The 26,502-nt window shown below is 43.7% G+C and overlaps 2 protein-coding genes across 2 annotated transcripts; both read left to right on the forward strand.

Annotated features, from left to right (window-relative positions):
• Positions 1–5,153: 5,153 nt before the first annotated feature.
• LOC122130663 (clustered mitochondria protein homolog) lies at positions 5,154–18,785 on the forward strand. The gene is made up of 19 exons (XM_042705382.1): positions 5,154–5,266; positions 5,784–5,955; positions 8,481–8,569; positions 9,844–9,975; positions 10,779–10,933; positions 11,432–11,554; positions 11,821–11,957; positions 13,134–13,210; positions 13,706–14,238; positions 14,442–14,515; positions 14,737–14,841; positions 15,023–15,123; positions 15,630–15,782; positions 15,878–15,940; positions 16,160–16,395; positions 16,957–17,041; positions 17,422–17,575; positions 17,908–18,047; positions 18,340–18,785. The coding sequence occupies exons 1-19, from the start codon at positions 5,207–5,209 to the stop codon at positions 18,553–18,555; spliced, it is 2,805 nt and encodes a 934-aa protein (XP_042561316.1). The 5' UTR covers positions 5,154–5,206; the 3' UTR covers positions 18,556–18,785.
• A 1,436-nt stretch (positions 18,786–20,221) lies between these two features.
• Positions 20,222–21,974, forward strand: LOC122130661. Its single transcript, XM_042705379.1, has 3 exons — positions 20,222–20,292; positions 20,933–21,007; positions 21,193–21,974. Exons 1-3 carry the CDS (start codon positions 20,222–20,224, stop codon positions 21,800–21,802), a joined length of 756 nt encoding a protein of 251 aa, XP_042561313.1. The 3' UTR covers positions 21,803–21,974.
• Positions 21,975–26,502: the final 4,528 nt, after the last annotated feature.

Below are 26,502 nucleotides of genomic sequence, written 5' to 3' on the forward strand. Positions count from 1 at the left end.
ACCAGCGTGAGGCACATGGTAGAGATTAACACATGCTACATATTAGCCAAAGTATTCCTATGCAGATGTGCATACTCCCCCCCCCACACACATTCTTGGGTGTTAAACAGACACTGGGTAGTATGAAGTTGCATGAAAACTGTATTGTGTTCCTCAGCATTTCAGTTCAAATTGGTCTATTGGAAACAACACATGGTTCCAACCTGGAACAGGCCTGACTATCAGAAACAACTCTGTTGATGTGATTCATGTGTGTGTGTGTGTGTGTGTGTGTGTGTGTGTGTGTGTGTCTGTGTGTGCCGACACATGCTCTCTGTTCTTCTCTTCGTTTAGTTTGTAAAGGTATGTGCATGTGTGTGTTTGTGCGTGTGTGTTTGTGCATGTGTGTGTGTGTGTGTGTGTGTGTGTGTGTCTCTGTGTGTGTGTGTGTGTGTGTGTCTGTGCATGTGTGTAATTAAACTTTCTTCTCTCACTTCCATGCCTTCACCCTGCTTCTGAACACACTATAGGGTGAGATGTGCATACAAGCTCTTTCCATCTTTTCCAAGCTGTGTGTATGTTGGTACGTGTGTGTGTGTGTGTGTGTGTGTGTGTGTGTGTGTGTGTGTTTTATAGACCAGAACAGGAGAGGGCCCAGCCAGCTATGCTGTGTATGGCCAGCATGACTGAGGACATGGGTGCTTCCCTTGAAAGAGCACTTCGTCCTCCCACACCTGTCAATCCTGTAAAGACTAGACACCACCATTGACGAAATCAGTGGAAGTAGGTGTAGTACATTTATCCAGTCCCCTCTCAGATAAGCCTGCCCACCCTAAGGAGATGCACTAAGAGCCTCCGCTATGCCTGCTGACAGACCACATCACACACATGGTGAGGGCAAGATAGGGCAAGAAAATGGCATCCTCAACAAGCACACTGTCGTCACCTGTTGTAGTTTCTACGTCCTTGTGGTTACCTGTGGTGGGAAAAGGTTCAGCTGTTATTATTTATGATTTCATTTTGTGTAAAGTATTGCCTAAGTTTCTGATAGTTAAAGTTCTATTAGCCTGAATACTTTAAATTATTTATTGTGGTACAAATTAAATGTATTTAGAGCAGTGAGCTGGCAAAGCCCGTTATAACAATGCACAATGCAGTGCACCAGAGTCCACGCCAATGAGCTTCCCTCTTTGTAAAAGTGTTAGCCAATCAGTGGCTCCGTCTCTGACAGTTTGTGTTCCTCCTCCTCTGCTTCTGCCAAAAGAGGGTTGGGCTACTAAGAGTGAAATCACCAACCCTCATTTTGTGTGTGTGTGTGGGATAAAGAGAGAGAGAGAGAGTTTTAGCATTCTGCCAGAGGGTGTGTGGCTGAATGAGTGCTTCAGCATGCCGAGGGTGTGTGTGTGCGTCTCTGTGTGTGTATGTTTGGACAGGCTCCTGCAGTGTAGGAACTAGCGTAGCTCAAGGAAACACAAGTGGAGTCTTGCTTTTACTTGGAAAAAAACTCGCTCCCTTTCTGTCTCTCTGGCTGCTGAAGTAAGTCATTAGTAACTTGAGAAAGTCCTCTATTCTCTCCCACTAGATAGTCTTCCACTGACAGCTGCAAAGAACAAATGGGGACAGAAGTTTGTTTTCTTGGCTATGTTTGTGAATTCCTCTGGAGATGCAATTAAGCTACTGCAAAAAAGACATTTGCCTGCTAATCATCCTCAAACTGACATGAAACCAGTGCCATTGACTCGTCAACAGTGAACTTTCTCACAATGGTTCACACACAAATAACCCTTTAACGGTTTCATTCAGGGTCACGTGGCCTGCATAAGCAGCCGCTGATCTCAGACCTGATCCACCTCAGATTGGGTCCAGATCTGGAGCTGATTCTGGGGGCCGGAACCCATGGGTGCCGGTGTCTGTCGCGTCGGGGAGTGGGAGTGGGATTTGCTGGCTGTGGTTACACTAATATGTTCTATCCTCTGATCCATGTATGAATTCATCTCTTTTCTCCCCTTTCTAGCTCTCTATCCAGCTGTGCCAAGCAGATGGGTCCCCCCCTTTGAGCTGAGGTTCTGCTCAAGTTTTCTTCCAGTTAAAAGGGAGTTTTTTCATTTCCCCACCTCAGTGCTTGCTCTAGGGCATCGGTTCCCAAACTGGGGTACGCGTACCCCCAGGGGTACGCGAAGTGGTTCAGGGGGTAAGCGGGGAGAAAATTTCCGCGATAACAGAAAACGGACGGAATTCGCAGAATGTACCGTTTGAAACAGAATTTGCAACTTTCAGACGGAAACATCATTTAGTGCATCAAAATCGCCCAAATTCCCCTGTATTTTTTCCTGCAAGGCTGTATTTCTTTCTTATAAACACAACAACGATCGCAACGATGAACAAGCATTAATTAGAAAACAAAACCACTGAGAAAATGTCACGTCTGTGCTGAACTCCGCTCCGGCCACTCCCCCTATTCAACACAGACCTCCGTAGCCTGTCAAATGAATTCGCTCATCTTCCCAATCGCCTGCAAATAATGTTTTTTTAGTCTTCTGTTCTGTTGATGGCTGGCAAACAACAACCTTAGAAGGTTTGGGTCACTTATGGCACATATTATTCACTCATTTTAAGCCATCAATCAACCTCAACCTTTAAGCCATCAATCAAACTTTTTTTTTTCAACGGGGAGGGGGGGGGGGGGACGCAGCTGGAGATTAAATGTCTGAAGGGGTACGGGACTGTACAAAGTTTGGGAACCACTGCTCTAGGGGATTCAAGCTTCAACTTTTAGTCCTGAGTGACAGGCTAATGTGGTGCCAGCTCCAGCCCTGGACTCGCCCAGATATGAGAGATTACGAAGACTGAGGTGCTGTCTGTTCACTGGTTATGGTTTGGACTGGACAGCTAATGAAATCTTACTCTAAACTCAGAGTATGTTAATACTATCTGGGTTAGGATACTAGCCAGCCATGTCTACAGTTTATTCTTTGGAACAGACAGCTAATTCAATTCCTGGATGAGCTAATTCAATTCCTGGATGAACCTAGTGCCAGATTAGCTACAGTGTCATATGCTATCTGAGTTAGGATATAAACCATGTCTACAGTTAACGCTTTGGAATGGACAGCTAACTAACTAACCACCGAACCTAGAGGTAGACCCTTCTTCGCTTCAGACGCTATCTCAGTGAAGATATTAGCCCTGTTTACAGTTTGGAACAGATTCCAAGATTTGGAACAGACTGCCCAACTTACTCTGGGTCAAGCCAACCTTGAGCCAGACCCTTCCCGGTTGTAGATGCTTTCTGTGTGCGGATATTAATCTTGTCCACAGATTAGGCGGCCAACTCCCCAGTGGAGTGAAACCACACAATGTCACTGACAGACCTGTTCCAGTCTCATGCTGTCTAAGTGAAGATCTGAACTCCTGTCCATAGATTATGGTCTGGAATGGACAGTTTATTGACTCTTACTGGATTGGATGGCTAACTAACTCTCGCTCTAACTTTTGTCTCACAGTCAGTATCTGAGTGAGTATAGATAAGTGAAGATACAGTATGTTAACTGGTAGATCTGAGTGAAGATATGTAAACTTCTGTCCACAGCCTATGTGTTCTCCCTCCAGAGGGTAACTGCCTCTGCAGCGAATGAGGGCCAGAACATTTCCAGAGCAGTTCCAGACCCATTTCCAGAGCTGCTGTGATCTAGGCCAGGCTTGCCCTATCTGATGAACAGAATCAGGTCACTCCAGTTGACTGCTGTGGTTTAAAAGACCCCTCTGAGGCTTCAGGTATCAGCTGAGCAAGAGGGGCTCTCCTGCTTTTGTGTTCACCATTTGCATATCAGCATGTAACAGAAAGGCGAATCAAGACACACATAGTAAATAGGGGCCTTGACACAGATGTGTTTGTGTGACAAAGCTGGTTGTGATGAGAAGGCCGTTGGTGAGATGTAGGTCATAATGTAGACCAAACAGAAACACATGGAAGAACAGTTTGAATTGGGGTTAGATCTGCGACTTGGTCACTTCTTTTCAAAACAATAAGATCATAGACATAGTTGTCGAGTTAACATGACTGAAATCCGTGAGGTCAGTGATTGAAATCCGTGCAAACACGAGAAATGTTGAAAGTCCGAGAGTCTCGTGGCTAAAACACGAGACTTGACAGGGATGCATAGCTCTCTACCAAATAATGGAATAATTCATTCATTCATTTTATTTAGTTTTTGTTTCTTATTAATGGTTGATATTTAACCGTGATTTGTCAGACTATGAGGGTAGGCAATAGCACACACACACAAACATGTAACACGTGTGTGAAAAATCCGCCCATCAATCTTTCCTTTGTCCCTCCTGACCTCTGACCCCTCTGGTAAACAGCAGGCCTGTTGGTCTGGTTTGCCTGTGGCGGTTTCCTTCCCCTGTTGAATTTCCTGGCTGTCCATTACAGCACAGGATGGGTTATGTGCGCTGGGTGAAATCAGGTCTCACTCTCTCTCTTTGACTGCATTTGTGTGTGTGTGCGTGAGAGAGAGAGAGAGCGAAAGAGAGTCTGTGTGTGTGACTTCTGTCTGACTCAGACCAAAAGAATGCTGAGAAAAGAAGCCTTCATGCTTTTATGGGTACGGCTCAATGTTTGACTCTCACCAGGCAGAAATGTTTGGCAAAATTGGCCTGTAGCCGAGCCGATGAAAGAGGGAGAAAGAGAGAAAAAACTTCTGTTCTGTTCTGTTCTGTTTGTGTGTGTGTATGTTTGTGTGTGTGTGTGTGTGTGTGTGTGTGTGTGTGTGTGTCTTTTGACATAGTGCTCTGCAGTTCACTGTGTGAAAGACTGAGCGATTAATGGCGAAGGGTCAAAAGCATTTTCCTTCCTCCGAGTTCTTTCAGTCTATTGGTCCATTTTATGCTCTGAAATGAAAGGAGTCTTACAGTGGAAATGTATTCCCAAATCCTCAGGCCACAAAACTGTCTTTTTTATCCTTATCTTCATGGGATACCATAACTTTAACACACATGATTAAAGATAAACACATGCCGGTTCCTTTAGTTATTGCCTTGTATGGTAACCCATGCATGCTTAGCCGGAGCCTTCTACCTCGACTTCAATAGAATTCCTTTTTTCAGTGTGTGGTGTGAAGAATCAGGATCCTTATTTTAACTCTTGTTTAACTTTCATTGGTCTCTTGTGTAGATGGCAAGCAGCAGCTAATGGGAAGAATGCTGCCGAGGTGAAACAGGAAAGATGATGGATCATTTTCTGTCAAGATCCAGGGGCCCAGGAATTGAACCATTTGAACTGCAGGTAAGAAGTTTGTGTGTGTATGTGTGTGTGTGTGTGTGTGCGTATGTGTATGTGTGAGTGTGTGTGTGTGTGTGTGTGTGCGTATGTGTGTGCGTATGTGTGTGTGTGTGTGCATATGTGTGTGTGTGTGCGCATGTGTGTGTGTGTGTGCGTGCGTATGTGTGTGTAGGTGTGTGTTTGTGTTGTGTTGGCTGACACAGTCCTCTCCTCCTTTCCCATCCCTCCTTCCTCTTATCCAGTGCCTCATCACTTCTTTTTCACTTACTTGCGAAACAAATGGTGTGTGTGTGCGAGTGTAGGTGTGCATGTGTGTGTGTGTCAATGCATGTGTATCTGTTGACAGCTGTTCATTTGTGGCTGACCCTTGCACTATGACTACAAACTTATTTACAGTGTTCATGCTCCCTTGTTTACATGTATGTCATGTGTCTGTGATTGTGTGTGTGTGTATGTGCACGTGATTGTGCACGTGATTGTGTGTATGTGCGTGTGATTATGTGCCTGATTGTATGTGTAGGTGCACGGGTTCTGGCTGGTCCAGGACGTGGTGCTGGCGGTTTTGGGGCGTGATGAGGTGGCCCCTCGCACCTCCCTCTCTCTGGCCCTCTCAGGCGTGACTCTCGACTCTCTGATGGAGCTGCAGCAGGTGAAGGGCCTCAAACCAGGGGCCGCACTACGCCTTGTGGAGGGTGAGATGATTCACACACACACACTCTTTCTCACTCTCTCTCCCACAAACACACACAGACATGCGCACACACACACAGGTCCATGCTAGTGTGATGAACTCATGTTTTCCAAAGGAGTCATTTTGGCTCATGTTCCCCAGCAGCACAGTGTCTTATTGTAAACCTCTGACGTGCTCTAATCAGTGAAGCATAGCACACTTCTTTGAGCGACCGAGCATGCTGGGTGTGTGTGTGTGTGTGTGTGTGTGTGTGTGTGTGTGTGTGTGTGTGAGTGTGAGTGTGTGCATCTGAAGACCAGTTGAACTGGCTTCACTACTATGCAAATTGTCTTTGATTATACTGGACCATACCTGCCAAAATGCCTCTCCCCCACTCTCTCCCTTTCCCTCTTCTATCTCTCTCACTCTCTCCACCACTCTCTCCCTCTCCTCCACTCTCTCCCTCCTATATCTCTCTCAATCTCTCCCTCTCCCCCACTCTCTTCTTCCCCCTTCTATCTCTCTCTCTCTCCCTCTCCTCCACTCTCTCCCTCCTATATCTCTCTCACTCTCTCCCTCTCCTCCACTCTCTCCCCCTCTCTCTCTCTCTCTCTCCCTCTCCCCACTCTCTCCCTCCTATCTCTCTCTCACTCTCTTCATCTCCCCACTATCTCTCTCTCTCTTTGTCTCCCCACTCTCTCTCCTTTCTCTCTCTTTATTTCTCCCTCACCCTCTTCCTCTCCCCCTCCCCGTTTCTCTCTCTTCCTCTCCCCCTCTATCTCTCTCCTTTGCTATTACTTATTTTCTTTATCTCCTTCCCCGGTTGTCCCCCCATCTCTTCTTCTTCAGCCCCACTCTCTCTCTCTTTCTCTCCCTGCCAGGGGCGGAGATCCCATTTCATTGTAGGGGGGACAATACATGGTCAAATTTCAGAGTGTAATTCCGGGGGGGGGGACATGAAAAAATTGCTTTCACAAGAGCTAGCATAAACTGCTAAATACCGAATTCTCTTATCACATTTACAAACAGAAATTCGAAGTCATTTTAGAATTATCTAAACAGCATTAAATTACTAACACGAAATATCTATTCACAGACAAATAATGTCCAAAGTTCAAGAGAACTTGATGCTCAAAATAAGTTATAAAACAGCTCAACAGGGAAACGAACTAGCAACCTTTTGATTACAATACAACTTCTCTACCTCCTATGCCACTGTCACTCTATATTACATTACCAGCATAGTTGATGGACCCCAGAAAAAGATGACATTAATTTAACTTCAGATAATTTAACAAATCTGAAGAGGCACTGAGATGTAGACCTACGTTTATTAACTAGCATGAACCTGCCCTGACAGGACAGTGTCCTAGACTGTCTAGCTAGCTATCTTAACTGTGTTAATTACCGGCATGCGTGTGTTATCGGCAAACGTTCACGTTGTCATGCCAATCCATTAATAAACTTATGTATACTTGTGCATATCGATTGGAACTTCGTAAATGGAGTTTAGAAAAAAACTTCTTCTTTACATGTTCTTACTGCGTTCGAGAATGAGGTAAATCTCTTTACATATCGTGTATCATAGCGGCAGCGACAGGGGACAGAGGAGGAAACAGTCTGACAATCTGACCGTGTAGGCTACTGGGCTGATTAACTGAAACACGGAGCTGCCGGTAGCCCTGCCCGTTGGAAACAGCATGTGAACCAAACCACTTTGAGGAATAGGGGGAACATGATTTTTCAACACTTAAAAAACACATTTTTTACGTCTATAATTAGCACCGCTTGTGTCGTCGTATTTTTATTTAAAAAAAAAAAAAAAATGATTGTTGGGGGGACAACTTTATGGTAGGGGGGGACACGTCCCCCCCGTCCCCCCCGGGATCTCCGCCTATGCTCCCTGCTCTCTCTCTGCTCCCTCTCTTTACCCTTTAATCCCATGAAGTATTCAGGTGTCACTGCTCGGAGTCACTCACCACACGAGACCACAGGAACACAACCCACACTTTCATAGTTTTTTCATTTGTGTGTGTGGTGTGTGTGTGTGTGTGTGTGTGTGTATGTGCTCACATGTGTGTTTAAAAAAAAAAAAATAGTGAGTGACTAACTGTCTGAGTATTTTAGTGTCTGTTTGTGAGATAAAGAGTTGACCTTCAGTCTTGTCAATCTGAAATGTCACTCCAAAGGGAAAACAAATTATAAAAATGATTGTGAGTGTGTGTGCGCAGTTCAGGTGTGTGAGTGAGTGTGTGTGTGTTGTGTGTGTGTGTGTCTGTGTGCGTGTTTGTGTGAAACTATGTGGTTGTGTGACTGCAAAGGGATATCAGTTATGTGTTTATGCACATTAAACATTATGGCATATGTTTGCATACATTTACATGTCATTGTGTGTTTGAGAGACGGTGTAGTGGGTGAATGCACAAAGATATTGTTTGGCATTAGAATTTTTTTGCAAAGTTTGCATTTTCATGTTTGCATATTTTGTGTGTGTGTGTGTGTGTGTGTGTGTGTGTGTGTGTGTGTGTGTGTGTGTGTGTGTGACAGACCCCTACTCTCCACGTTCTGCTCGTGCTCATCTGGCAAGGGTGCAGGACCTCCTGAGAGCAGAAGACCTCATGACTCCCTCAGAGATGGCAGATCCCCCAGCATTCTCAACACACTCACACACACACACCCACAGGTGAGGCACACTCACACACACACCACAGGTGAGGCACACACACACACACACACACACACACACACACACACACACCACAGGTGAGGCACACACACACAACACACCACCACACACACACACACCACAGGTGAGGCACACACACACACAACACACACACACCACACCACACACAACACCTCATGACTCCCTCAGAGACGAAGGATCCCCCAGTGGTCTCAATACACTGACACACACACACATACACACACATCATAGGTGAGACACACACACTCACACACACACACAAACACACACACCACAGGTGAGGACACACACACACACACACACACACACCACAGGTGAGGCTCAAACACACACACACACACACACAAACACGCACACACGCACACACACACACACACACACACACACACACACACACACACACACACACACACACACACACACACACACACACACACACACTCACTCTTAGAGCAGCAGGACCTCATGACTGCTCATGACTCCCTCAGTTCACATGCACACCTGCATGACTCACTCACAGACTCATCAATGATTAACACCAAACACCAGGTAATGCTGTCTGTTCCCAGGGTCCCCTTGTACTGATGACATATTTTATTAGAGTCTATACTACATGAGATCCCTTTTAATAGCATCCAATAATACGTTTGCTATTTTAATGTTGTTTTAACAACTATGTTGAGTAGACATACACATTGCTAACATGTTATAGCTGATTAAGTAAAAATAATGTAACTATTAATATCAAGTAGCAACAAATAATAACATGTGTTCACTACTATTGCTATCCATTAGTATTAACTTGCTAATTGATGTAGTGTTACCAGTATTAACTGGTAATTATTATGGCCCGATAGCTCAGCTTGTAAAGCATAGGTTTTCTAGAAAGAGATTGTATTGAGATATCTGTATTGTAAGTCACTTCGGATATAAATGCTGAATATAAGTGATATAAGTGTGAAAGTAAATGGTATGATTTTAACTGGTTAGAAATAAATACTTACTTCTAATAAATAGATACTAAATGCTAACTACTGAGAAATAAATACTAATACTAATCTTTGATCAGAAGGGACTAGTTAAGTTAACTAGACTAAGCAGATGAGCAAATCACGTGTAATGACATGACTGAATCAGTGTTGATTATTGTGGTGTCAACCTGCTGTTACTCAGATGCCCCCCTGCTGGCCACTCCTCTAAGAGTCTAAAGCGCTCGGCCAGCAACACCAAGACAGACCAGCCCGGCCAGGAGACCCCCCTCCAGAGTACATCCTACCTGGAGCTACAGAGCTCCCCCCTCTGGCCACTCTGCTGCCCGCAGACCCACACAGCGAGGTGAGTACCACATTACACACACAGGCACACACTCACACACAGGCACACGCACAAAAACACAGTGAGGAAAATACAGTAGCATACACACATGAACACACAGATAAATACAAAGAGGTAAATTATTTTACATACACACATGGTTTTCAGACTGATGATGAAGAAAATTATATGGATGACAACCTTGATGATTACATTTACATTTAGTCATTTAGCAGACGCTTTTGTCCAAAGCGACGTACAAGGGAGAGAACAGTCAAGCTAAGAGCAATAAAAGAACCTGGTGTAACAATAAATACTACTTTACATAAGAAATAAAAAACGACCTAGAAAGGAAAAGAAGTGCAGGAATGTAACTGCTGAAGTGCAAGTTAAGCGCTAGTCAAGGTGCTAGTTAGGAAGGGAGGTGCTCTCTGAAGAGTTGGGTCTTCAAAAGCTTCTTGAAGGTAGAGAGGGACGCCCCTGCTCTGGTAGTACTAGGCAGTTCGTTCCACCAATGAGGAACTACAAATGAGAATAGTCTGGAATGCCGTGCTTGCACAGACAGCAGTGCCAACCGACGCTCACTAGACGGGCGAAGCGTCCTGGGTGTAACATTTGCCCTTACAAGAGCATTTAAGTAGGTGGGAGCAGAACCAGCAAGCACTCTGTAGGCAAGCATGATGGTGGAAGTGGTGGTTGTGGCATTATGATAAATGATAAATTGATGATGATGGTGAAGATGGTGATGGTAATGGTGGAGAGGCAGTAATTATGAAGTCTTGATGATGATGATGATGATGATGGTGATGATAATTTCCCCTCAGGTTCCGACCTGTCTGTTGGACCTGTCACTCAGCTGTTGGAACCCGCCCCCCGGCCCCAGGAAACTTCAGGGTGACTTCCTGTACATCAGTGTGCACACGCGGGAGGGGCGGCACTTTGACATCACCTCCTGTCCCCGTGGCTTCTTCCTTAACAGGTGAGCAGAACCTACCTGATAGAACCTATAGAACCTATAATCTCAGTTCAAAGCAAGACTCCCAGATCAGCATTAAGATTATGACTAAGCATTGACACCGATGACTAATGATCCCTGACATGTTTTCATGTGTGCTGTGAGTAACTCACACTTACATTCCTGCACTTTTTTTCTTCTTATGTTAAGTAGTATTTATTGTTACACTAGGTCTCTATTGTTCGTAGCTTGATTGTTCTCTCCTTTGTACGTCGCTTTGGATAAAAGCGTCTGCTAAATCACTAAATGTAAATGTGTAATGTAAATGAGTAATCATGCATTATAGCAGTTATACATGCATGAAATAAATTATCTTTAATATTTTCTTATCACCAAGAACAACTAATATTTTAACTATGTATGTAATCTTGGGTCTGTGTTGCATATGTCTTGTTAAGTGTTTCATTGGCTGACAGGGTCAGGTGCATTCTGAGCGAGGTTTCTGATTGGTTGTTTGTGCAGGTCTACAGCTGAGGTGTTTGACCCTCGCCCCGCCCCCTCCAGTGCTGTCTGCCACTGCCTCTCTGACCTGCTGAGTCAAATCAGCCCGGAGTTCAAACAGAACCTCACTGCACTGAGAAACAGGTACACACACACACACACACACACACACACACACACACACACACACACACACAGACACACACACACAGACACAATAGTTCAATCAGAATCTTAAATGTACTTCCACAAACTCTCTATCAAGTCATAGTACTTTATGATATCTGCACTGTTCTGTTGGATAGTATATAACTTACATTCGGTTAATGAAGCATCATCTTGTATTAATTGGTGTGCAGTGTGACATTTACAATGTGAAAAATCTATGTGTGTTTATGAATATGTCACAGAAAGCAGCGTTCATCTGAAGAGGCGTTGGCCTCTCTGTACCGGGTGTTGAGCTGGCTGGGACCTGCCTCTGCTACACACTCCCACAGACATACCCACAGCAGCCCACTGGCTATACAGCAACACATCAGCCCAGAGTGTGTGTGTGTGTGTGTGTGTGTGTGTGTGTGTGTGTGTGTGTGTGTGTGTGTGTGTGTGTGTGTGCATATGTAATTGTGTGCACGTGTGTGTGTCTGCATATGTAACTGTGTGTGTGTGTGTGTGTGTGTGTGTGTGTGTGTGTGTGTGTGTGTGCATATGTTATTGTGTATGTGTGTGTGTGTGTCTGTGGATGTGTATGTGAACGTGTGTGTGTGTGCATATGTAAGTGTTTATGTGAGTGTATGTTTGCATATGTAATTGTGTATGTAAGTCTGTGTGTGTACATTTCTCTCTCTCTCTCTCTGTGTGTGTGTGTATGTGTGTATGTAAACGTCTTTTGTTGTTTCTCAGACTCCAGACTGGAATGAGGAACTGCAGGCAGCCAGAGATCTGCCACACAAGACCCTGGAGGAGAGACTGCAGAGAGACAGAGCCATTCAACAGGTACATACACACACACACACACACACACACACACACACACACACACACAGACGCACACACACACACACACACACACACACACACACACACACACACACACACACACACACACACACACACAACTGGACATATCTTGAGAAAAGGGCTTTTCCCAACATTCCAAGATGATTCACATTAAACCCACCCAAAGTGATCTCCACACCCATCCTAGAGCTGCTATCATGTGGATGAGGCAATGGCATTAAAGACAACATCTTCAGCACTAGTAATGCAGCATATTGTGTGAAAGTTTAATGTTTTATCAGTCAAATTGCACTTTCCTGCCAATGTTCCCCTCTCTCTCTCTCTCTCTCTCACTCACTCACTCACTCACTCACTCTCTCACTCTCTCACTCTCTCACTCACTCACTCACTCACTCACTCACTTACTCACTCACTCTCTCTCTCTCTCTCTCTCTCTCTCTTTCTTTCTTTCTTTCTTTCTTTCTTTCTTGCTTTTCCCTTGTTCCTGTCATTAACGTCCTGTCTGTCAATCTTTTGACCTCTCAGACAGTTACTCAATCCCTTAGTCACCTTTTACTTCCTCTTGTCTCCACCCATCCAGGTCAACAGCGCCTTTGTATGGGCAGCCACACAGGGGGCGGAGACTGTGATTGATGGCTGTGTGGAGCCAATCAATGGTGCTATGGATGACCCAGCCTTCTTGTGGAGTGGTGTGTTTCTGAGCCAGGGCGGGGCAGCCGGTACTCTCCTGGCGGGGAGAGAGGCAAGAGGGCTGCCCAGCGTCTGGAGCTCAGGGCTGTTCAGGTACCATTGACCTTTGACCTCCATGACCTATGTTGCTGCGATGTCCATAACTTGTGACCTTTATAATCTGACAAGAAGGATCAATTATCTTTTTATGTCCATAGTTATATTATGAGGCATATTTGTATACTCATGTTGTATCCTTTCAGTTTTTGGGAGTACATACAATTTTAAGTGTAAAGCGTTTTGTAGATGCCACTTCTATAATGCAGTTTTCTCTATGATATGCTAAATGTGATTTGTTTCAAATGAGTAAAAAATACTTACATTTCCATTCATGCGATTGCTTATTCATTACTGCATACATTCACTCATTAGTTTTAATCCACATAATCCCCTGATGTAAATGTCTTCCCTCCCATTATATATACTATATGTGTACATAAATACACCCACTCTTCAATCCAGCCATTTACCCATTCATGCACACACATGTGAATCCATCCATCTGTCCTGCTCTAAATGCCTAACAAGCATCCCTTGCTGTCTGTCCAGACCTACAGCCAGCTGGAGGGGGAGCTCCAGGGTCTCCACACGCTCCCCACCGCGGTTGTGGACTACCGCGGGGTGCGTCTCTCCGCGCAGGCCCTTGCCCCCGGCCTGCAGGGCTCAGAGGCCGGGGCCCCCCGTGGCCTCCTGTACGGCTACACCGCGGGGCCCATGGAGAACCCGCACCGCAGGAAGCTGCTGGAGCTCCTGGCTCAGTCGGCCAAGGGCCTATCCCTGCAGAGGCACGCTGTGGTGGGCCCCGCCGGCCATCAGGTGCCCCTCTTCACCTCTGTGGATGCCCAGGGGCTTCTGGGTGCGGACGGGCGCTACTATGTGCTGGATGTCTTCCGTACCATGCCCGCAGATGCCAACTACCAGCGTGCGGAGGAGGAGAAGAGTGAAGAAGGCAAGGCCGAGGGCATGGGGCAGGTGGAGGGGGAGGAGGCAGTGGTGAACTCTGACCTTAAGGAGACACCCGGGTTCCCTCACGGACTCTGCCGCCTGCGCCTCGAGCTGGTCAAAGCCTTCATACAGAACAAGTGAGTGTGTGTGTGAATGTATATGCAAGTCTACGCTTATGTGTGTATGTACACCACTTTGCATTTATATAGATGTTTTGGCCTTCATGAATTAAAATTGTATGTATTTGTATAAGCTTTCCTGTATGTTTATATATGTGTGTGTGTGTGTGTGTGTGTGTGTGTGATACTTCACGTGATACTCCTTTCCTCTTCTCGCTCAGAAACACCCAGTTCACACAGCGAGTCAGAGAAAGGATGGAAGAGAACGGTGGGGTGGAAGAGTGTGTGAAAGACGGTAAGAGGCAAACAAGTTTCATTGCTAAATCATTTTATTTTACTCAACCCTCGTTACATTGCAATAATGCCAACAAGTAAAGTGTAACACAGTAATTATCATTGCAATAATGCCAACATGTGTGTGTGTCTGTGGGTGTGTGTGTGTGTGTGTGTGTGGTGTGTGTGTGTGTGTGTGTGTGTGTGTGTGTGTGTGTGTGTGTGTGTGTGTGTATTTCACAGGTGATCCACGAGGGGCAGAGGCAGTGAGAGGGGCATGTAGAGATGTGGGCTCCATCAGTGACATCATCTTTGAGATGCGCTTGAACCCCAATGTTTTCACCCCAGGTATGGGTTCTGCCACTTTACCACACTTCAGCCCCCCTAATTACCTCTTGTATTGCAGATGTATCCGTTCACAATAGATATTACTGTTAATGCCCCATGGTACTTTACATTCCCTGTGTGTGTGTGTGTGTGTGTGTGTGTGTGTGTGTGTGTGTGTGTGTGTGTGTGTGTGTGTGTGTAGGAGTCGAGTTCCCTAGCTCTGAAACTGCAGTGATCCAGCACCAGAAGACATTACTGAGGGAAGCAGGCTCATTCATTCTGACACACCAAATACCAGCACTGGTGAGCTGACACTCACTGTTCTACTTAAATGAGCCTATCCACACATCCAGCACATAAGAGCTGCCCTGCAGTGCTAAGGACTGTCCACACTGCCCATTAGGGGTTCAGTTTACCTACATTAAATCTGAGACCTTTACTGCCTCCACTCACATTACAGTTTTACTTTTATGATGCATGGTATCTATTATCGTCATGATGAATCTTCCATATGGTTCATGCTGCACAACTATATACATTTACACATTTACATTTAGTCATTTAGCAGACACTTTTATCCAAAGCGACGTACAAAGGAGAGAACAATCAAGCTACGAGACCTAGTGTAACAATAAATACTACTTTACATAATAAATCAATAAAAGAGCAGGAATGTAACTACTGTAAATGCGAGTTAAGTACGTATACTACTATACTACATTAATAACATGTGTCATGCAGGTTTACTATAATATGTTATGACAACATCCTTGTATGAAAAATAGGATTTGATATGTTTGTGTGTGTAGTTGGAAGACTGTTTGCACTGCCGAGAGATGCCCATAGATGGCGCCGCTCTCTGCCATGTCCTGCATGAAAGAGGAATCAACCTGCGGTACCTGGGTCAGCTGACCACAGCCATCAGCCAATCAGAAGACAAGGATCGTCTTCGGCACATAACAGTAGGTCTAATTTAACCACCAGTCAGCATCTGTCATTTCACTCTGGGTGAATATCCGGAACTATAACTGATATTCTATTCACTCCACTTTTTCAGAGATTGGCATACAGCGAGATTGTATTGCGTTCAGCCAAAAGAATCTTCAACAACTTCTTACAGGTAGAGTTTGGGTATATTGCACCGTAACATACTACATAACGCTGTCTACAAACTAGCTTGCCAATAAGTTTATATTAATTGTCTGCATTTAATTGTTTCATACTGCCAAGGTTTAGGTGTTGAAATGCTTAATCTGTTGAATCTTTGATGAAGCGATTTCGATGTAAATAAGTCTGCCATTTTGTCTTTCCTGGTTCTCTCTTATTCTCTCCTCTTCAGCCAGTAGAGGTGTCTAGTCTGTCTGCAGCTGTCAGTCATTTCCTCTGCTGTCTACTGGTGCCTCACCATAACCCCGCCTCTCCTGGGGAGGAGCCAAAGAAACGTTCCAGGAGACGTGGGCGTGGAGGGGGAGGGGCTTCCGACAGCATGGCCTGGAGCGTGTTCAGCGGGAACGAGCTGTGGAGCCTGATTGGTCAGGATGCCAAAGTGACCTACGGTCTCACAGAAGGACTGGGGTGAGATATTAAACTAGCATATATCATTCACCCATTAGCACACAACCATAATATGTTCCAGCATAGAAAAGGAAAAGACACATACCTGTTCACACCAGTTTTAAGGTTTATCTTCAGTGGAGAACTACTGGTCCAAACACATTGAATATTGCTCCACAATACATAGTCACAGACATAGTCACATTTCAGCATTGTATTCTTCTTGGGCTGTTGACAGAAGAGTTCGTGTTCACTGTGCACTTCCTTTTACAGGTGTACAGTTAGTAATTTCAAGACTCTAGAACAATAAACCAGATACTCTTTGTAATATTGTTGTTGTTATTGTCTGCATGTTGCAGTTTTTTAATTATGTAACTTGCAATTAAACCACTCTAAATCACCATTGCCGATCAGTATTGGATTTATCCACTTGCCTGTTAATGAAATTGAGACGTACAGGGCTGCCTATAATACCCCTCTGTTGAGAGTGGAGGGAGGAATTTGAATAGAAGTCTGAAATAGGAGGGTGAGCTCAGACTAATTTGCTCAATAACATTGACTTATTCCTGAATGTTGTTGCAGTACCAGCGCTGACCACCTGGTGGAGCACTATGGAGTGCAGAAGATGTCTCTACTGAGGGAGTTTTGTCTAAAGACTGGCATACAGGTGAGTGTGTTGAATCCCACTGATCAATTTAGGAACTAAAAGCAAAGCAGCTGAACACAATCAAATGACTGAATTTACTGAAACTGAGCATAATATTGTTGAGAGAATAGCTTGTAGCCATACAAATCTCAAGCCAATATTTGGGAAAGAATTGGATGTTGTATAATTTGGCTGTTCCCTTCTTCTTGTATGGCATCCTTACTATTCAACACTGAATGTAATCTCCTGTTATTGAATATAATTCATTATACATTATGGACTTTTGGAAGTACAGTGACAGGGACATATGATATATCATATGATGATAGATAAACTATAATAACCTCCTGGAGGACGTTGTGTTTTATGTCCTTTGCTGTTTTTGTTTTCCTGTGTCACAGCTCAGACTGAGAGACTACATCCTCGACAACCGTAACAAGGCGCCCATCGGGCCCGACGACGTGTACAACATCCTACCTGTGGTGAAGCACCTCACCATGACTACCCAGGATGCCTCACGGATGTTCCATGCGGCCCAGGGTTACCTGCAGAAGGGTGAGTCTATCCGTGTGATTGAATGAGCACTGGGAATGAGATTCATATGTTGACCCCTTATCAAAGAGATGTGATCTCTCTCTCTCTGAGTCTGCATTATACCATATCTCTCTCTTGTCTTATTTTTCGCTGTCTCTTTCTGTCACTCTATCTCTCATTTATTTGTCTTTTGTGTGTGTGTGGTCTCTTCCTCTCTCTCTCTCTCTCTTTCTCTGGTGTGTTCTGTCTATTGTGGCCATTCTCTCTTTTGTGTTCTCTGTGTACTTTATCTGAAATCTGTGTTATGGAGTGTTCTCGTTCTGAAGCGTGTGTGTGTGTGTTTGTGTCCTCAGGCCAGTTGGACAGGGCTTATGAGCAGCTGAAGGAGGCGGCCTATCTGTTTGGACGTGTGTGTGATGACCTTCACCCCGAGGCATGTAGCTGCCTCAGCCTTCTGGCCAAAGCAGCCTACCTACAGGGCCGTCCTGCAGAGGTGTGTGGTTGTGTGTGTGTGTGTGTGTGTGTGTGTGTGTGTGTGTGCGTGTGTGTGTGTGTGTCCATGTGTGTATGTGATATCCTTGCAATATGTTTAATTTCCATGTATTTATTTGTCCATACAAGTGTGTGTGTGATGTATTTCTGTGTGTTTGCATGTGCTCACAGCAGTGGTAGGTATGTGTGTGTGTGTGTGTGAGAGAGAGTGTGTGAGTGTGTCAGTAAACATACTGTGTTATGATTGGTTGATATTCTACCCATAATTCTCTGCTCTGCCCCGCCACCTCCAGGCTCGTAGTGTTCAGCTGAGGGTGGTGGTGATCAGTGAGAGAGTGCTGGGCTTCGACCACCCCAACACCATCAAGCAGTATGTGAGTAGTACAGCGGAGACACTGAACACTAAATCTGCGTATCACTCATCCTACTCTACCCCAACACCGTCAAGCAACATGTTAATACACAGGAAACTGTCCAAAACACTAAATTTGAACACAAAACCTAATTAACACTCATTCTACTACACTTGTGGACTATCCAACAGCATGTTAGTACACAGGAAACTGTCCATTAAACAAACACTAAACAGTAGCACAAAATCCAGCAGTGTGTTAGTACACATTCAATGACTTGTCAAACCTAAAAGTTGCACGGCACAGTTCTATAGCACAGGTAGTAGACCAGAGGACAGTATCCCCCTAGAAAAACACCCCTACTCACTTACTCATTCAGTCATCGCAACATAACACCCCTACCCACCTACTCATTCAGTCATCGCAACATAACACCCCTACCTCACCTACTCATTCAGTCATGGCAACACAACACCCCTACTCACCTACTCATTCAGTCATCGCAACATAACACCCCTACTCACTTACTCATTCAGGCATGGCAACACAACACCCCTACTCACCTACTCATTCAGTCATCGCAACATACGAATAACAAGAACTCAATACATAGATAGAAATATTAATGATGGTACTATTTGGCCACTATCATCTGTCTATCCCTACCTTCTTGTTCTATCTATATCGCTCACATTACTTATTACTCTCTCTTCTCTCTCTCTCTTCTCTCTCTCTCTCCTCTCGTAGGGCTCTGTTGGCTATATATCTGTACGCTGGGCGGTGAGACGGCTCTGCCCAGCGGTGTCTGTATCGCGCGCGTCTCCTCCTGTTACTGGTGCACGGAGAGGATCACCCCTACATCGCCACCCTGGATGTAAGCCACTACCCACAGTCCTCTGAAAATATCCACAATCCACCCACCGTGATTCTCTCAATGGGCCATCTCTGCCGTTTCTAATGTCTGTCCCACAATGCCTCCCTCAGACTATACATAAACCCTTGTGAAACTGTACACAATTCCATCCACCTAATCCTAATCTAATCTAAACCTCATCCTATTGTTAATATTTACCATCTGTAGTTCTACACCTATAGTCACCACCCTTTCCCCCTCCAGGACAGGTCCCTACTCATTATTGAAGATCCATGTGAATTTTCACATATTCTTGAGCCATCCTTTGTCCAGCAATAAACATTGCACAAAACAAGTTCAAACTGGTGTCTGTAATTCATGGGAAGAAAATGACTTGTGATGTGATTTGATGTGGCCTTCTTGTTCCTTATCCCAGAGTTCCCTTGGTTAGTGTTACAGGGGAAGCAGTCCATCCAGTTCCTGGCAGAATGGCCCTCAAAATCAATACCTTCTTCAGAGGACCTATGGGACGTCAAAGACTGCCCTCAAGTGAGATCACTATACATGATTCCATACATTAGTATTGATTACCAACTTCATCTTTACAGTATTGTATGTTAAAGACTACATATGGACCATGGCCTCATTTTGTCATTTGTAACAGGGATTCCTTTATACATATGAAACACCCCTGAAGTATACATGTGTAGTACCTTGTGATTTTTAAAATTATGTATTGTACGGCAATTTATATAAATACTGTACCTCATATTCTTGACTCATAATGATTATGGCTCATTAACACTTTCTCTGTGGCTTTTTCCCACAATTTAGCCTATATTCCAGTTGGGTCATTGATGGTATGCGCCTGTATACAGATACATTGAATTAAGAGGTCATAGGTTGGGGGGGTAAAGGTCACTGAGTGTTGTGTTGTGTCTATGCAGTCACCACCTATTGGCCCAGAAGATGTGTGTAGCAGAGACTATAGAGAGCCATGGCCCAGCGAGAGAGAAGCCCCTAACAGTGTTCCAGACAAGGTCAGACAAGTTCACAAACACACATGCACACATGCACACAAACACACGTACACGCACAAACACACAACACACACACACACACACACAACGAACACACAAACGCACACAAACACACAAATGCATATAATCGGTTGTGCACCCATGCAGGTTACAATACACACACACTCAATGACAAACAACAAACAAGAATTAAGGAACAAAATTAAGAAATAAATACATTGTGTTAAACATATGATGAAGGATATAAAAAAGAAAACAATTAATTTGACTAAATCTAATTGTCCTGATGTTTATTACAATTGTGTAGTAGTGATTTATTTTAACTCCCGAGTTACAGTAGCAATTAAACATTTGTGTGCATATGTTTGTGTCATAGTGTGGTGAGGACCACCCGCAGACCAAATGCAGTGCTGAGTTTCTGAAAGCAATTACCCAGCAGGCTGTGCGGCGTGGAACGTTCCCTTCGTCAGGGAGGGCCGAGCTTTCTGACTCTGCCGCACTCGAGGTAAGATGATTAACTCATGAAGAACCAGAGACCATAGGAGTTAGGTGTGAATGATTAGAAGGAAGTGCTTTAGGCAACTAGACTTTTATTCATTAATTTGTATTCACCTTAGCATTCTCTTTTTCCTGTGTGCAGACCCTTGGCGCCCTCTGCAGACACTACATTGGAACAGCTGGCTCTGGTCAATGGCATCCTAAAGACCTCCTACAGGTAGGTAGCACCTAGAAACTAAAACAAAAATCAAACACTGTTCAGTCATTGGAGATATAACTATAACAATTCATAACTAGAAACAATATTATTATTATTGTTATTTTTATACAGCAAATTACTAAAAACAATCATATCACGTATTTCTTTGAATTCAACAAATGATCCAACTCTTTCCCTTTTAGTGAGAAATTGCTTCAGCTCAAAGAAAAACTGAGAGAACAGAAAGCATCAGAAGAAGCCACAGACACAAAACCTGAAACCCCAGAAACAGCCAATGGAGAGCAAGCTGAAGAACAAACAACCAATGAGGGAGAGGTTGCAGAGGGTGAAACCACACCCACTGATGGAGCAGCCCAGGAGATGACCGATCAAATTGCAGAGGGCCATGTGGAGGAAACTCCTTCACCTGAGGAGAAAGCTAGCGGTCAGTTGAGCACTACCGCTAACGCTGAGTCGCCCATCCTCAATGGAAACTGCTCAGCAAGTGACACAGACGAAGAGGGAGGAGCTGGAAGAAATGAGGACCAATCAAAATTAACCAATGGAGAAGTAAGCCCCACAGCAAATGGTAACCAATCAGATGATGCAGAGCCAAAAGTTAACGGGGTGTCTGGGTCTCACGACGAAGAAGACAACACTAAAGATGGAGCACTGACTGCTGTGAGCAAATCAGGATCAAAGGTGGGTGTCTCCACAGAGACGGATACCCAATCAGAAGCTACCATGATCAATGGAGGAAACAACATCATGACCAATGGTGAAGTGGCCCCTGCACGGCAAGACTCCGAGTGAAAGACAGCAACCAATCAGAAAGAAGGATATGTGAAGATTGGCAAAGTGAGCAAACCAATTAGAGCAAAAAGACACACCAACTAGGCAATTGTGGGTTTTTTTTGCAGAGTGACCAAAGATATTTGAATTTGTTTGAGCTCTTATTTCTACAAGGACCAAGTGCCATAGCACTACTATGCGGATTCACTTGATTCTAACCATGTGAGGTATAATTCTGCAGCACTGAGTACACATCCAAGGACAGTATTTTGTTTTGATTAACTTTATAAACACAGACCTTGCTTGAAAGCCTTACAGTCATCATTTTATTATGGTGCTTCATCATAGATGTGTTACACTCACATCCTTCATATACCCAGGGTCTGACCCTGGGACTTAAAGTAACACTATGCAACAATTTGACAACTTTTTGAGGTATGGTTTTATAGGCAACTAGTTTTGGTACCATCCTCAAATTCATTTGATGGCATAATGGTCATGTGAAGGACAAGATAAACACCTGTGTCTTCCCACTAGCCATCCAGGATAATGCACTATGTAGTTCTGTGTTTCCTGGCTGGAACACCTTGCAAAAATGGAAGAAAAGCTTTCACCAGCATTACATTGCCAGATATACTGCAAGTTAGTGTGACACCAGTTAGTGTGTTGGCAAGCTTCTATCAGTGTCAACTGGGCTGTTGGTGGTTTTTGCATGCCTTTTAGGTAGTTAGTGTGCTCGTTTTGGAACATAACTCCTTATTGCTGCTTTAAACTGAACTAAAAATAATCTAGTGCTCTTCAAGACATCACTTGTTTCCCTGAACATGGGGGAAAGAAGTATGGGAAAAAAGAGAGAAGAGAAAAAACATAAGACACACACAAGACAAGGTTAAACAGTTTTTAAAAAGTAAAGAAAAGGCACTAGATGACAGGAAAGGGGGGGCTAGTAAAGGAAATGAGAGAGAAACCTGTTTTCTCCTCATGTGGTCTGCAGTGAATCAAAAACAGGGAAAAGTATTCGAGGATGAGAGGAAAGGGGGTAGAGAAAAGGAGATGAGAGAGGACTGCGTTGTCCCCCTAATGTTGTCTGCAGTGAATCATGTATCTGGTGCTGGGAAGGGGTTGATACTCTCTGTCTGTCTGTCTGCCTAAAGGGTTTTACATGGTTACAATAAACTAGACACTTCACCAAAAGATCTGTTTTTGTCAGAGTTCTTTGTGTTTTTTGGTTGGATTGGTTAAAACTCAGTGTGCTTTTGACCATAGAGATGTGAAACAAATGTATGAGCCTTTGAGTCATTTATATTTTGGATTGGTATTCAGGTTAATTACACTGCATGCAAAGCAATCTACTCCATGCACATCATTTGTCCATTAACTTCAACTTACTTCTGTGTAAATCCCCATAAAACTAGAGAAAAATCACGATTTCTGATGCCACTCTATAGAGTTGTAAGCTCAAGATGTCCGAGTGCAGCTGGTACTGAACTGGCATTGGCTCATCTGCGTTTGAGGGGTGGGACTTAGCAATAGATAAACTGTTAGTTGTCAACAGTAAACTGGCACAGCTGCAGTCTCTGCAGCTCTCTGTATCTCTCCCTCTCTCTCATTCAGTCCTCATCTATCTATCTATCTATCTATCTACAGTATCTATCTATTTCTTTATTATTTCTTTCTCTTTAACATCTAACTTCCCCATGTCTTTCATTTTTTACCTCTCTCTCTCAATCACTCTCTCACTATCACTCTATCACCTTCACAAGCGTCTTTGGGTACTTACAAAAGCGCTATATAAGTTTAAGGTATTATAATTATTATTATTATTATATCACTGTATTACTATCATTATCACTCTATCTCTGTCTGTCTGTCTCTGTTTGTTTATTTCTTTCTCTCTATCCTATTATCTAACATCTCAATCAGTTTAATTTCTTTGTCTTTGTCTTTGTCTCACTCTTTCACTCACTCACTAACTGACTCTCTGTTCTCTCTCCCCCTTTATAAAAGACACTCTAACTCCCCCATCTATTTTTTCATGTGTCCAAGCTCTGTATAACACCACTCTCTTTGACTCAATTTCCCTTCTCCTCCCTCTCTATCCGTCTACATTTCTTCATTTGTTTGTCCATTTTTATGAGATTACTGAGATACGCTCTGTAGTATAGTCTTGTTCTCTTGCCTCTATGTCAGACCTGGACACACTCTCCTTTGGCATTGTGTCCATTAACACCAGAAAGATCTATTTAGGGACATCTAGAATGGCATCACTGTGTAGCTGGAACCAGCCTATGCAGTACAGGCAAATGCAGAATAGGCTGAGGCTGATTACTAGTGTTGTTAAACACAAAATTAAGTAAGCCTATCATTACCATGATACCTCACTACAGGGTTTAACATCCCTGTTTGCCTCTTCACTCGACAGAGAGAGAGAAAAAATGGCTGTGTAAATGCTTGAATTTAGACCAGCAATTAAGTTCCTACAGTAACGTATCCTTTATGTCTAACAACTAAATAAGATGTGTTGCAAAATGTTTAAACTGAACCTAACCCTGGTCAAACCTGGTAGAACCTTGGTATGAAAGGAGTGTAAAGGCCGATTCATACTTCGGCGATTTCAGAAAAACGCACAGATACACAAGCTTTTTCACTCCTTGCAAGCTTCTTGCAAGCCCCTTGCAAGCTTTTTCACACCTTGCGTGCGTCGACCCCTTTATCTATCCACGCGTCAAAAATCTACACAAGCCTACACAAGCCTACACAAGCCTGCAAGGCTGTGATTGGTCTGCTGGTCTGATGACTACATCCTTTCTGAAGTCTCACATTTCCGGTTTTCATAGCATAATACCGCCATTTTTAAAAGCCAAGTTAAACCCAAGAAGAATTTGAATCATAAATAAACAAGAATAGTGTGTGTGTCCGATGGAATGTGGATCAGGCCAATTTTTCTGTCCGAGCCCGCCCGCGTCTGACAGAATAGTGATCGAGCCCCACAGTCATTCAAATATATTGTCCAAACCCACCGGAGCCCGACGGAGTCAATGTCTCAACTGTTCATACTAATGACACGTTTTTGTATGAATATCCTGCAGACTGTCTCACAAACTTATTCTTGTTGATTATGAACAAACATAACAGAAGAGGTCCGAAGATATGAGCACATTTACAACCCCTCCTTAAACACGTATAAGGACGTTCAAATGACCGCGAAATTCATGGGGAGAATATATCCCATTTGCAGGAGACTTCACTTGCACAACAATCGGGGCATATTTGTCAAACGCTGTAAAAGATACTGCTCTGATCTATTCCCATTCCATACTGAATATTCTGTTTAGATCAAAGGTTTGTTTCGACATACCGTGATATTTCAGATGATAGAACAGTTGAAATTAATGCATGAATCGGAGGATTAAAGATGAGATGTGAAGGGTGTCCACAAATCCACATAAATTGCAACATACTACCTTCTCAGAGGCTATTGTCCGACGATAGTTATGTGGTATGCCACTGTGTTGACATACAACTTTAACTGTAATGTGTTTTTGTTTCATTTCGAAACTTTTTTACTGTATAATCAACGATAGCAGGTGCCCGTTTGTAAACATTCCACATTTAATTTGCTTAAAACACACAGCAGTAGGCTACTGTCAAATCAGCTGTCACTTGGCTATTACCTGACCAATACCTTTCAAACTCGGTAATAGTATTCACAACTAATGTGTCCTTCATTCTATCAAATATGATGAAGTTTGGTATTGCACTCGTGAGGCAAGGGTGCAGATATTGGGGTTAGGGAATGTGCTTATGTTATAGCTGTCTTTTTTTTGTGAAATACCATGAAAAAGACCAGCTTTATTTAACAGATGCATGTATTAATCCCTGAATTCACTAGCTCACTAATCATCCTTATAAAAAGTATAAAAAAAGACCTGAACATAACACAAAAAAATGTGCACTAAGAAATCAAGGCCAACAATTAAAAATATACAACTACACCACTAACCCACTGTGACGGTCGTGGTGCGAGCGCACAGGAACCGCACACTCCTGCCTCATGTTTGCAACCACTAGTGTACCCAAACAGACATGGTTTGCACACACGCACACACAAACAAACATACAACTGATTATACTAACTTCAACGAAGTTCAAACCATTTATTTAAGTGGACACGGTTGGTGCACCAACTGTGGGTCACTGAAAAGATACTTGGATTACCAACTTGTTGAAGAGTTTGTGCCATCTGCTAGCTGGTCGGTCCGACATAAAGAAGCGTCGCCGGAAACCCAGAACATTTATTTCTGTCCCTACCTCATTCCACTGCTAATTGCCTAGACTGGCAGAGGAGACACTAAAAATGGTCTAGGCCAGGCCACTTGGATAAGGTGGTTTTTACAACCCTGTGAAACATGATTATTTATTACATAGTTATTTCTTTGTTTTAGGATACGGAGGAAATACTATGTTTATGTCTCAGGGTCTGTCTTGTCATTGTGTATTGTTTGGTTTTTGTGTTTTTTAAATGGTGCTGGCCACCTCCTTTATATGTTCATTGTTCTGTCTGGGGGTAAGTAAAGAGTTGTCTTGTCAGGTATGTGCATGTATGTTGACCTTTTGACAGCTGTTTGTTGTCCTCTATTTAAGGAGAGGCTTAGCAGGTATTTTTAAAAGAGATTTGAACTACTGAATGTTGTCCTCTACTGCATTTAAAGGCATAGCAG

This window comes from Clupea harengus, unplaced genomic scaffold (assembly GCF_900700415.2).
Source record: "Clupea harengus unplaced genomic scaffold, Ch_v2.0.2, whole genome shotgun sequence".
NCBI lineage: Eukaryota > Metazoa > Chordata > Actinopteri > Clupeiformes > Clupeidae > Clupea > Clupea harengus.

What these genes read in the sequence shown, in the direction of transcription:
- LOC122130661 (XM_042705379.1), top strand. Translation starts at nt 20,222, where the DNA reads ATGTGTGTAGCAGAGACTATAGAGAGCCATGGCCCAGCGAGAGAGAAG. An exon ending in CTAACAGTGTTCCAGACAAG is followed by an intron (nt 20,293 to 20,932) that starts GTCAGACAAGTT and finishes TCCTGTGTGCAG; the next exon opens with ACCCTTGGCGCCCTCTGCAG. An exon ending in ATCCTAAAGACCTCCTACAG is followed by an intron (nt 21,008 to 21,192) that starts GTAGGTAGCACC and finishes TTTCCCTTTTAG; the next exon opens with TGAGAAATTGCTTCAGCTCA.
- LOC122130663 (XM_042705382.1), top strand. Translation starts at nt 5,207, where the DNA reads ATGATGGATCATTTTCTGTCAAGATCCAGGGGCCCAGGAATTGAACCA. An exon ending in CCGCAGACCCACACAGCGAG is followed by an intron (nt 9,976 to 10,778) that starts GTGAGTACCACA and finishes ATTTCCCCTCAG; the next exon opens with GTTCCGACCTGTCTGTTGGA. An exon ending in GTCTAAAGACTGGCATACAG is followed by an intron (nt 17,042 to 17,421) that starts GTGAGTGTGTTG and finishes CCTGTGTCACAG; the next exon opens with CTCAGACTGAGAGACTACAT.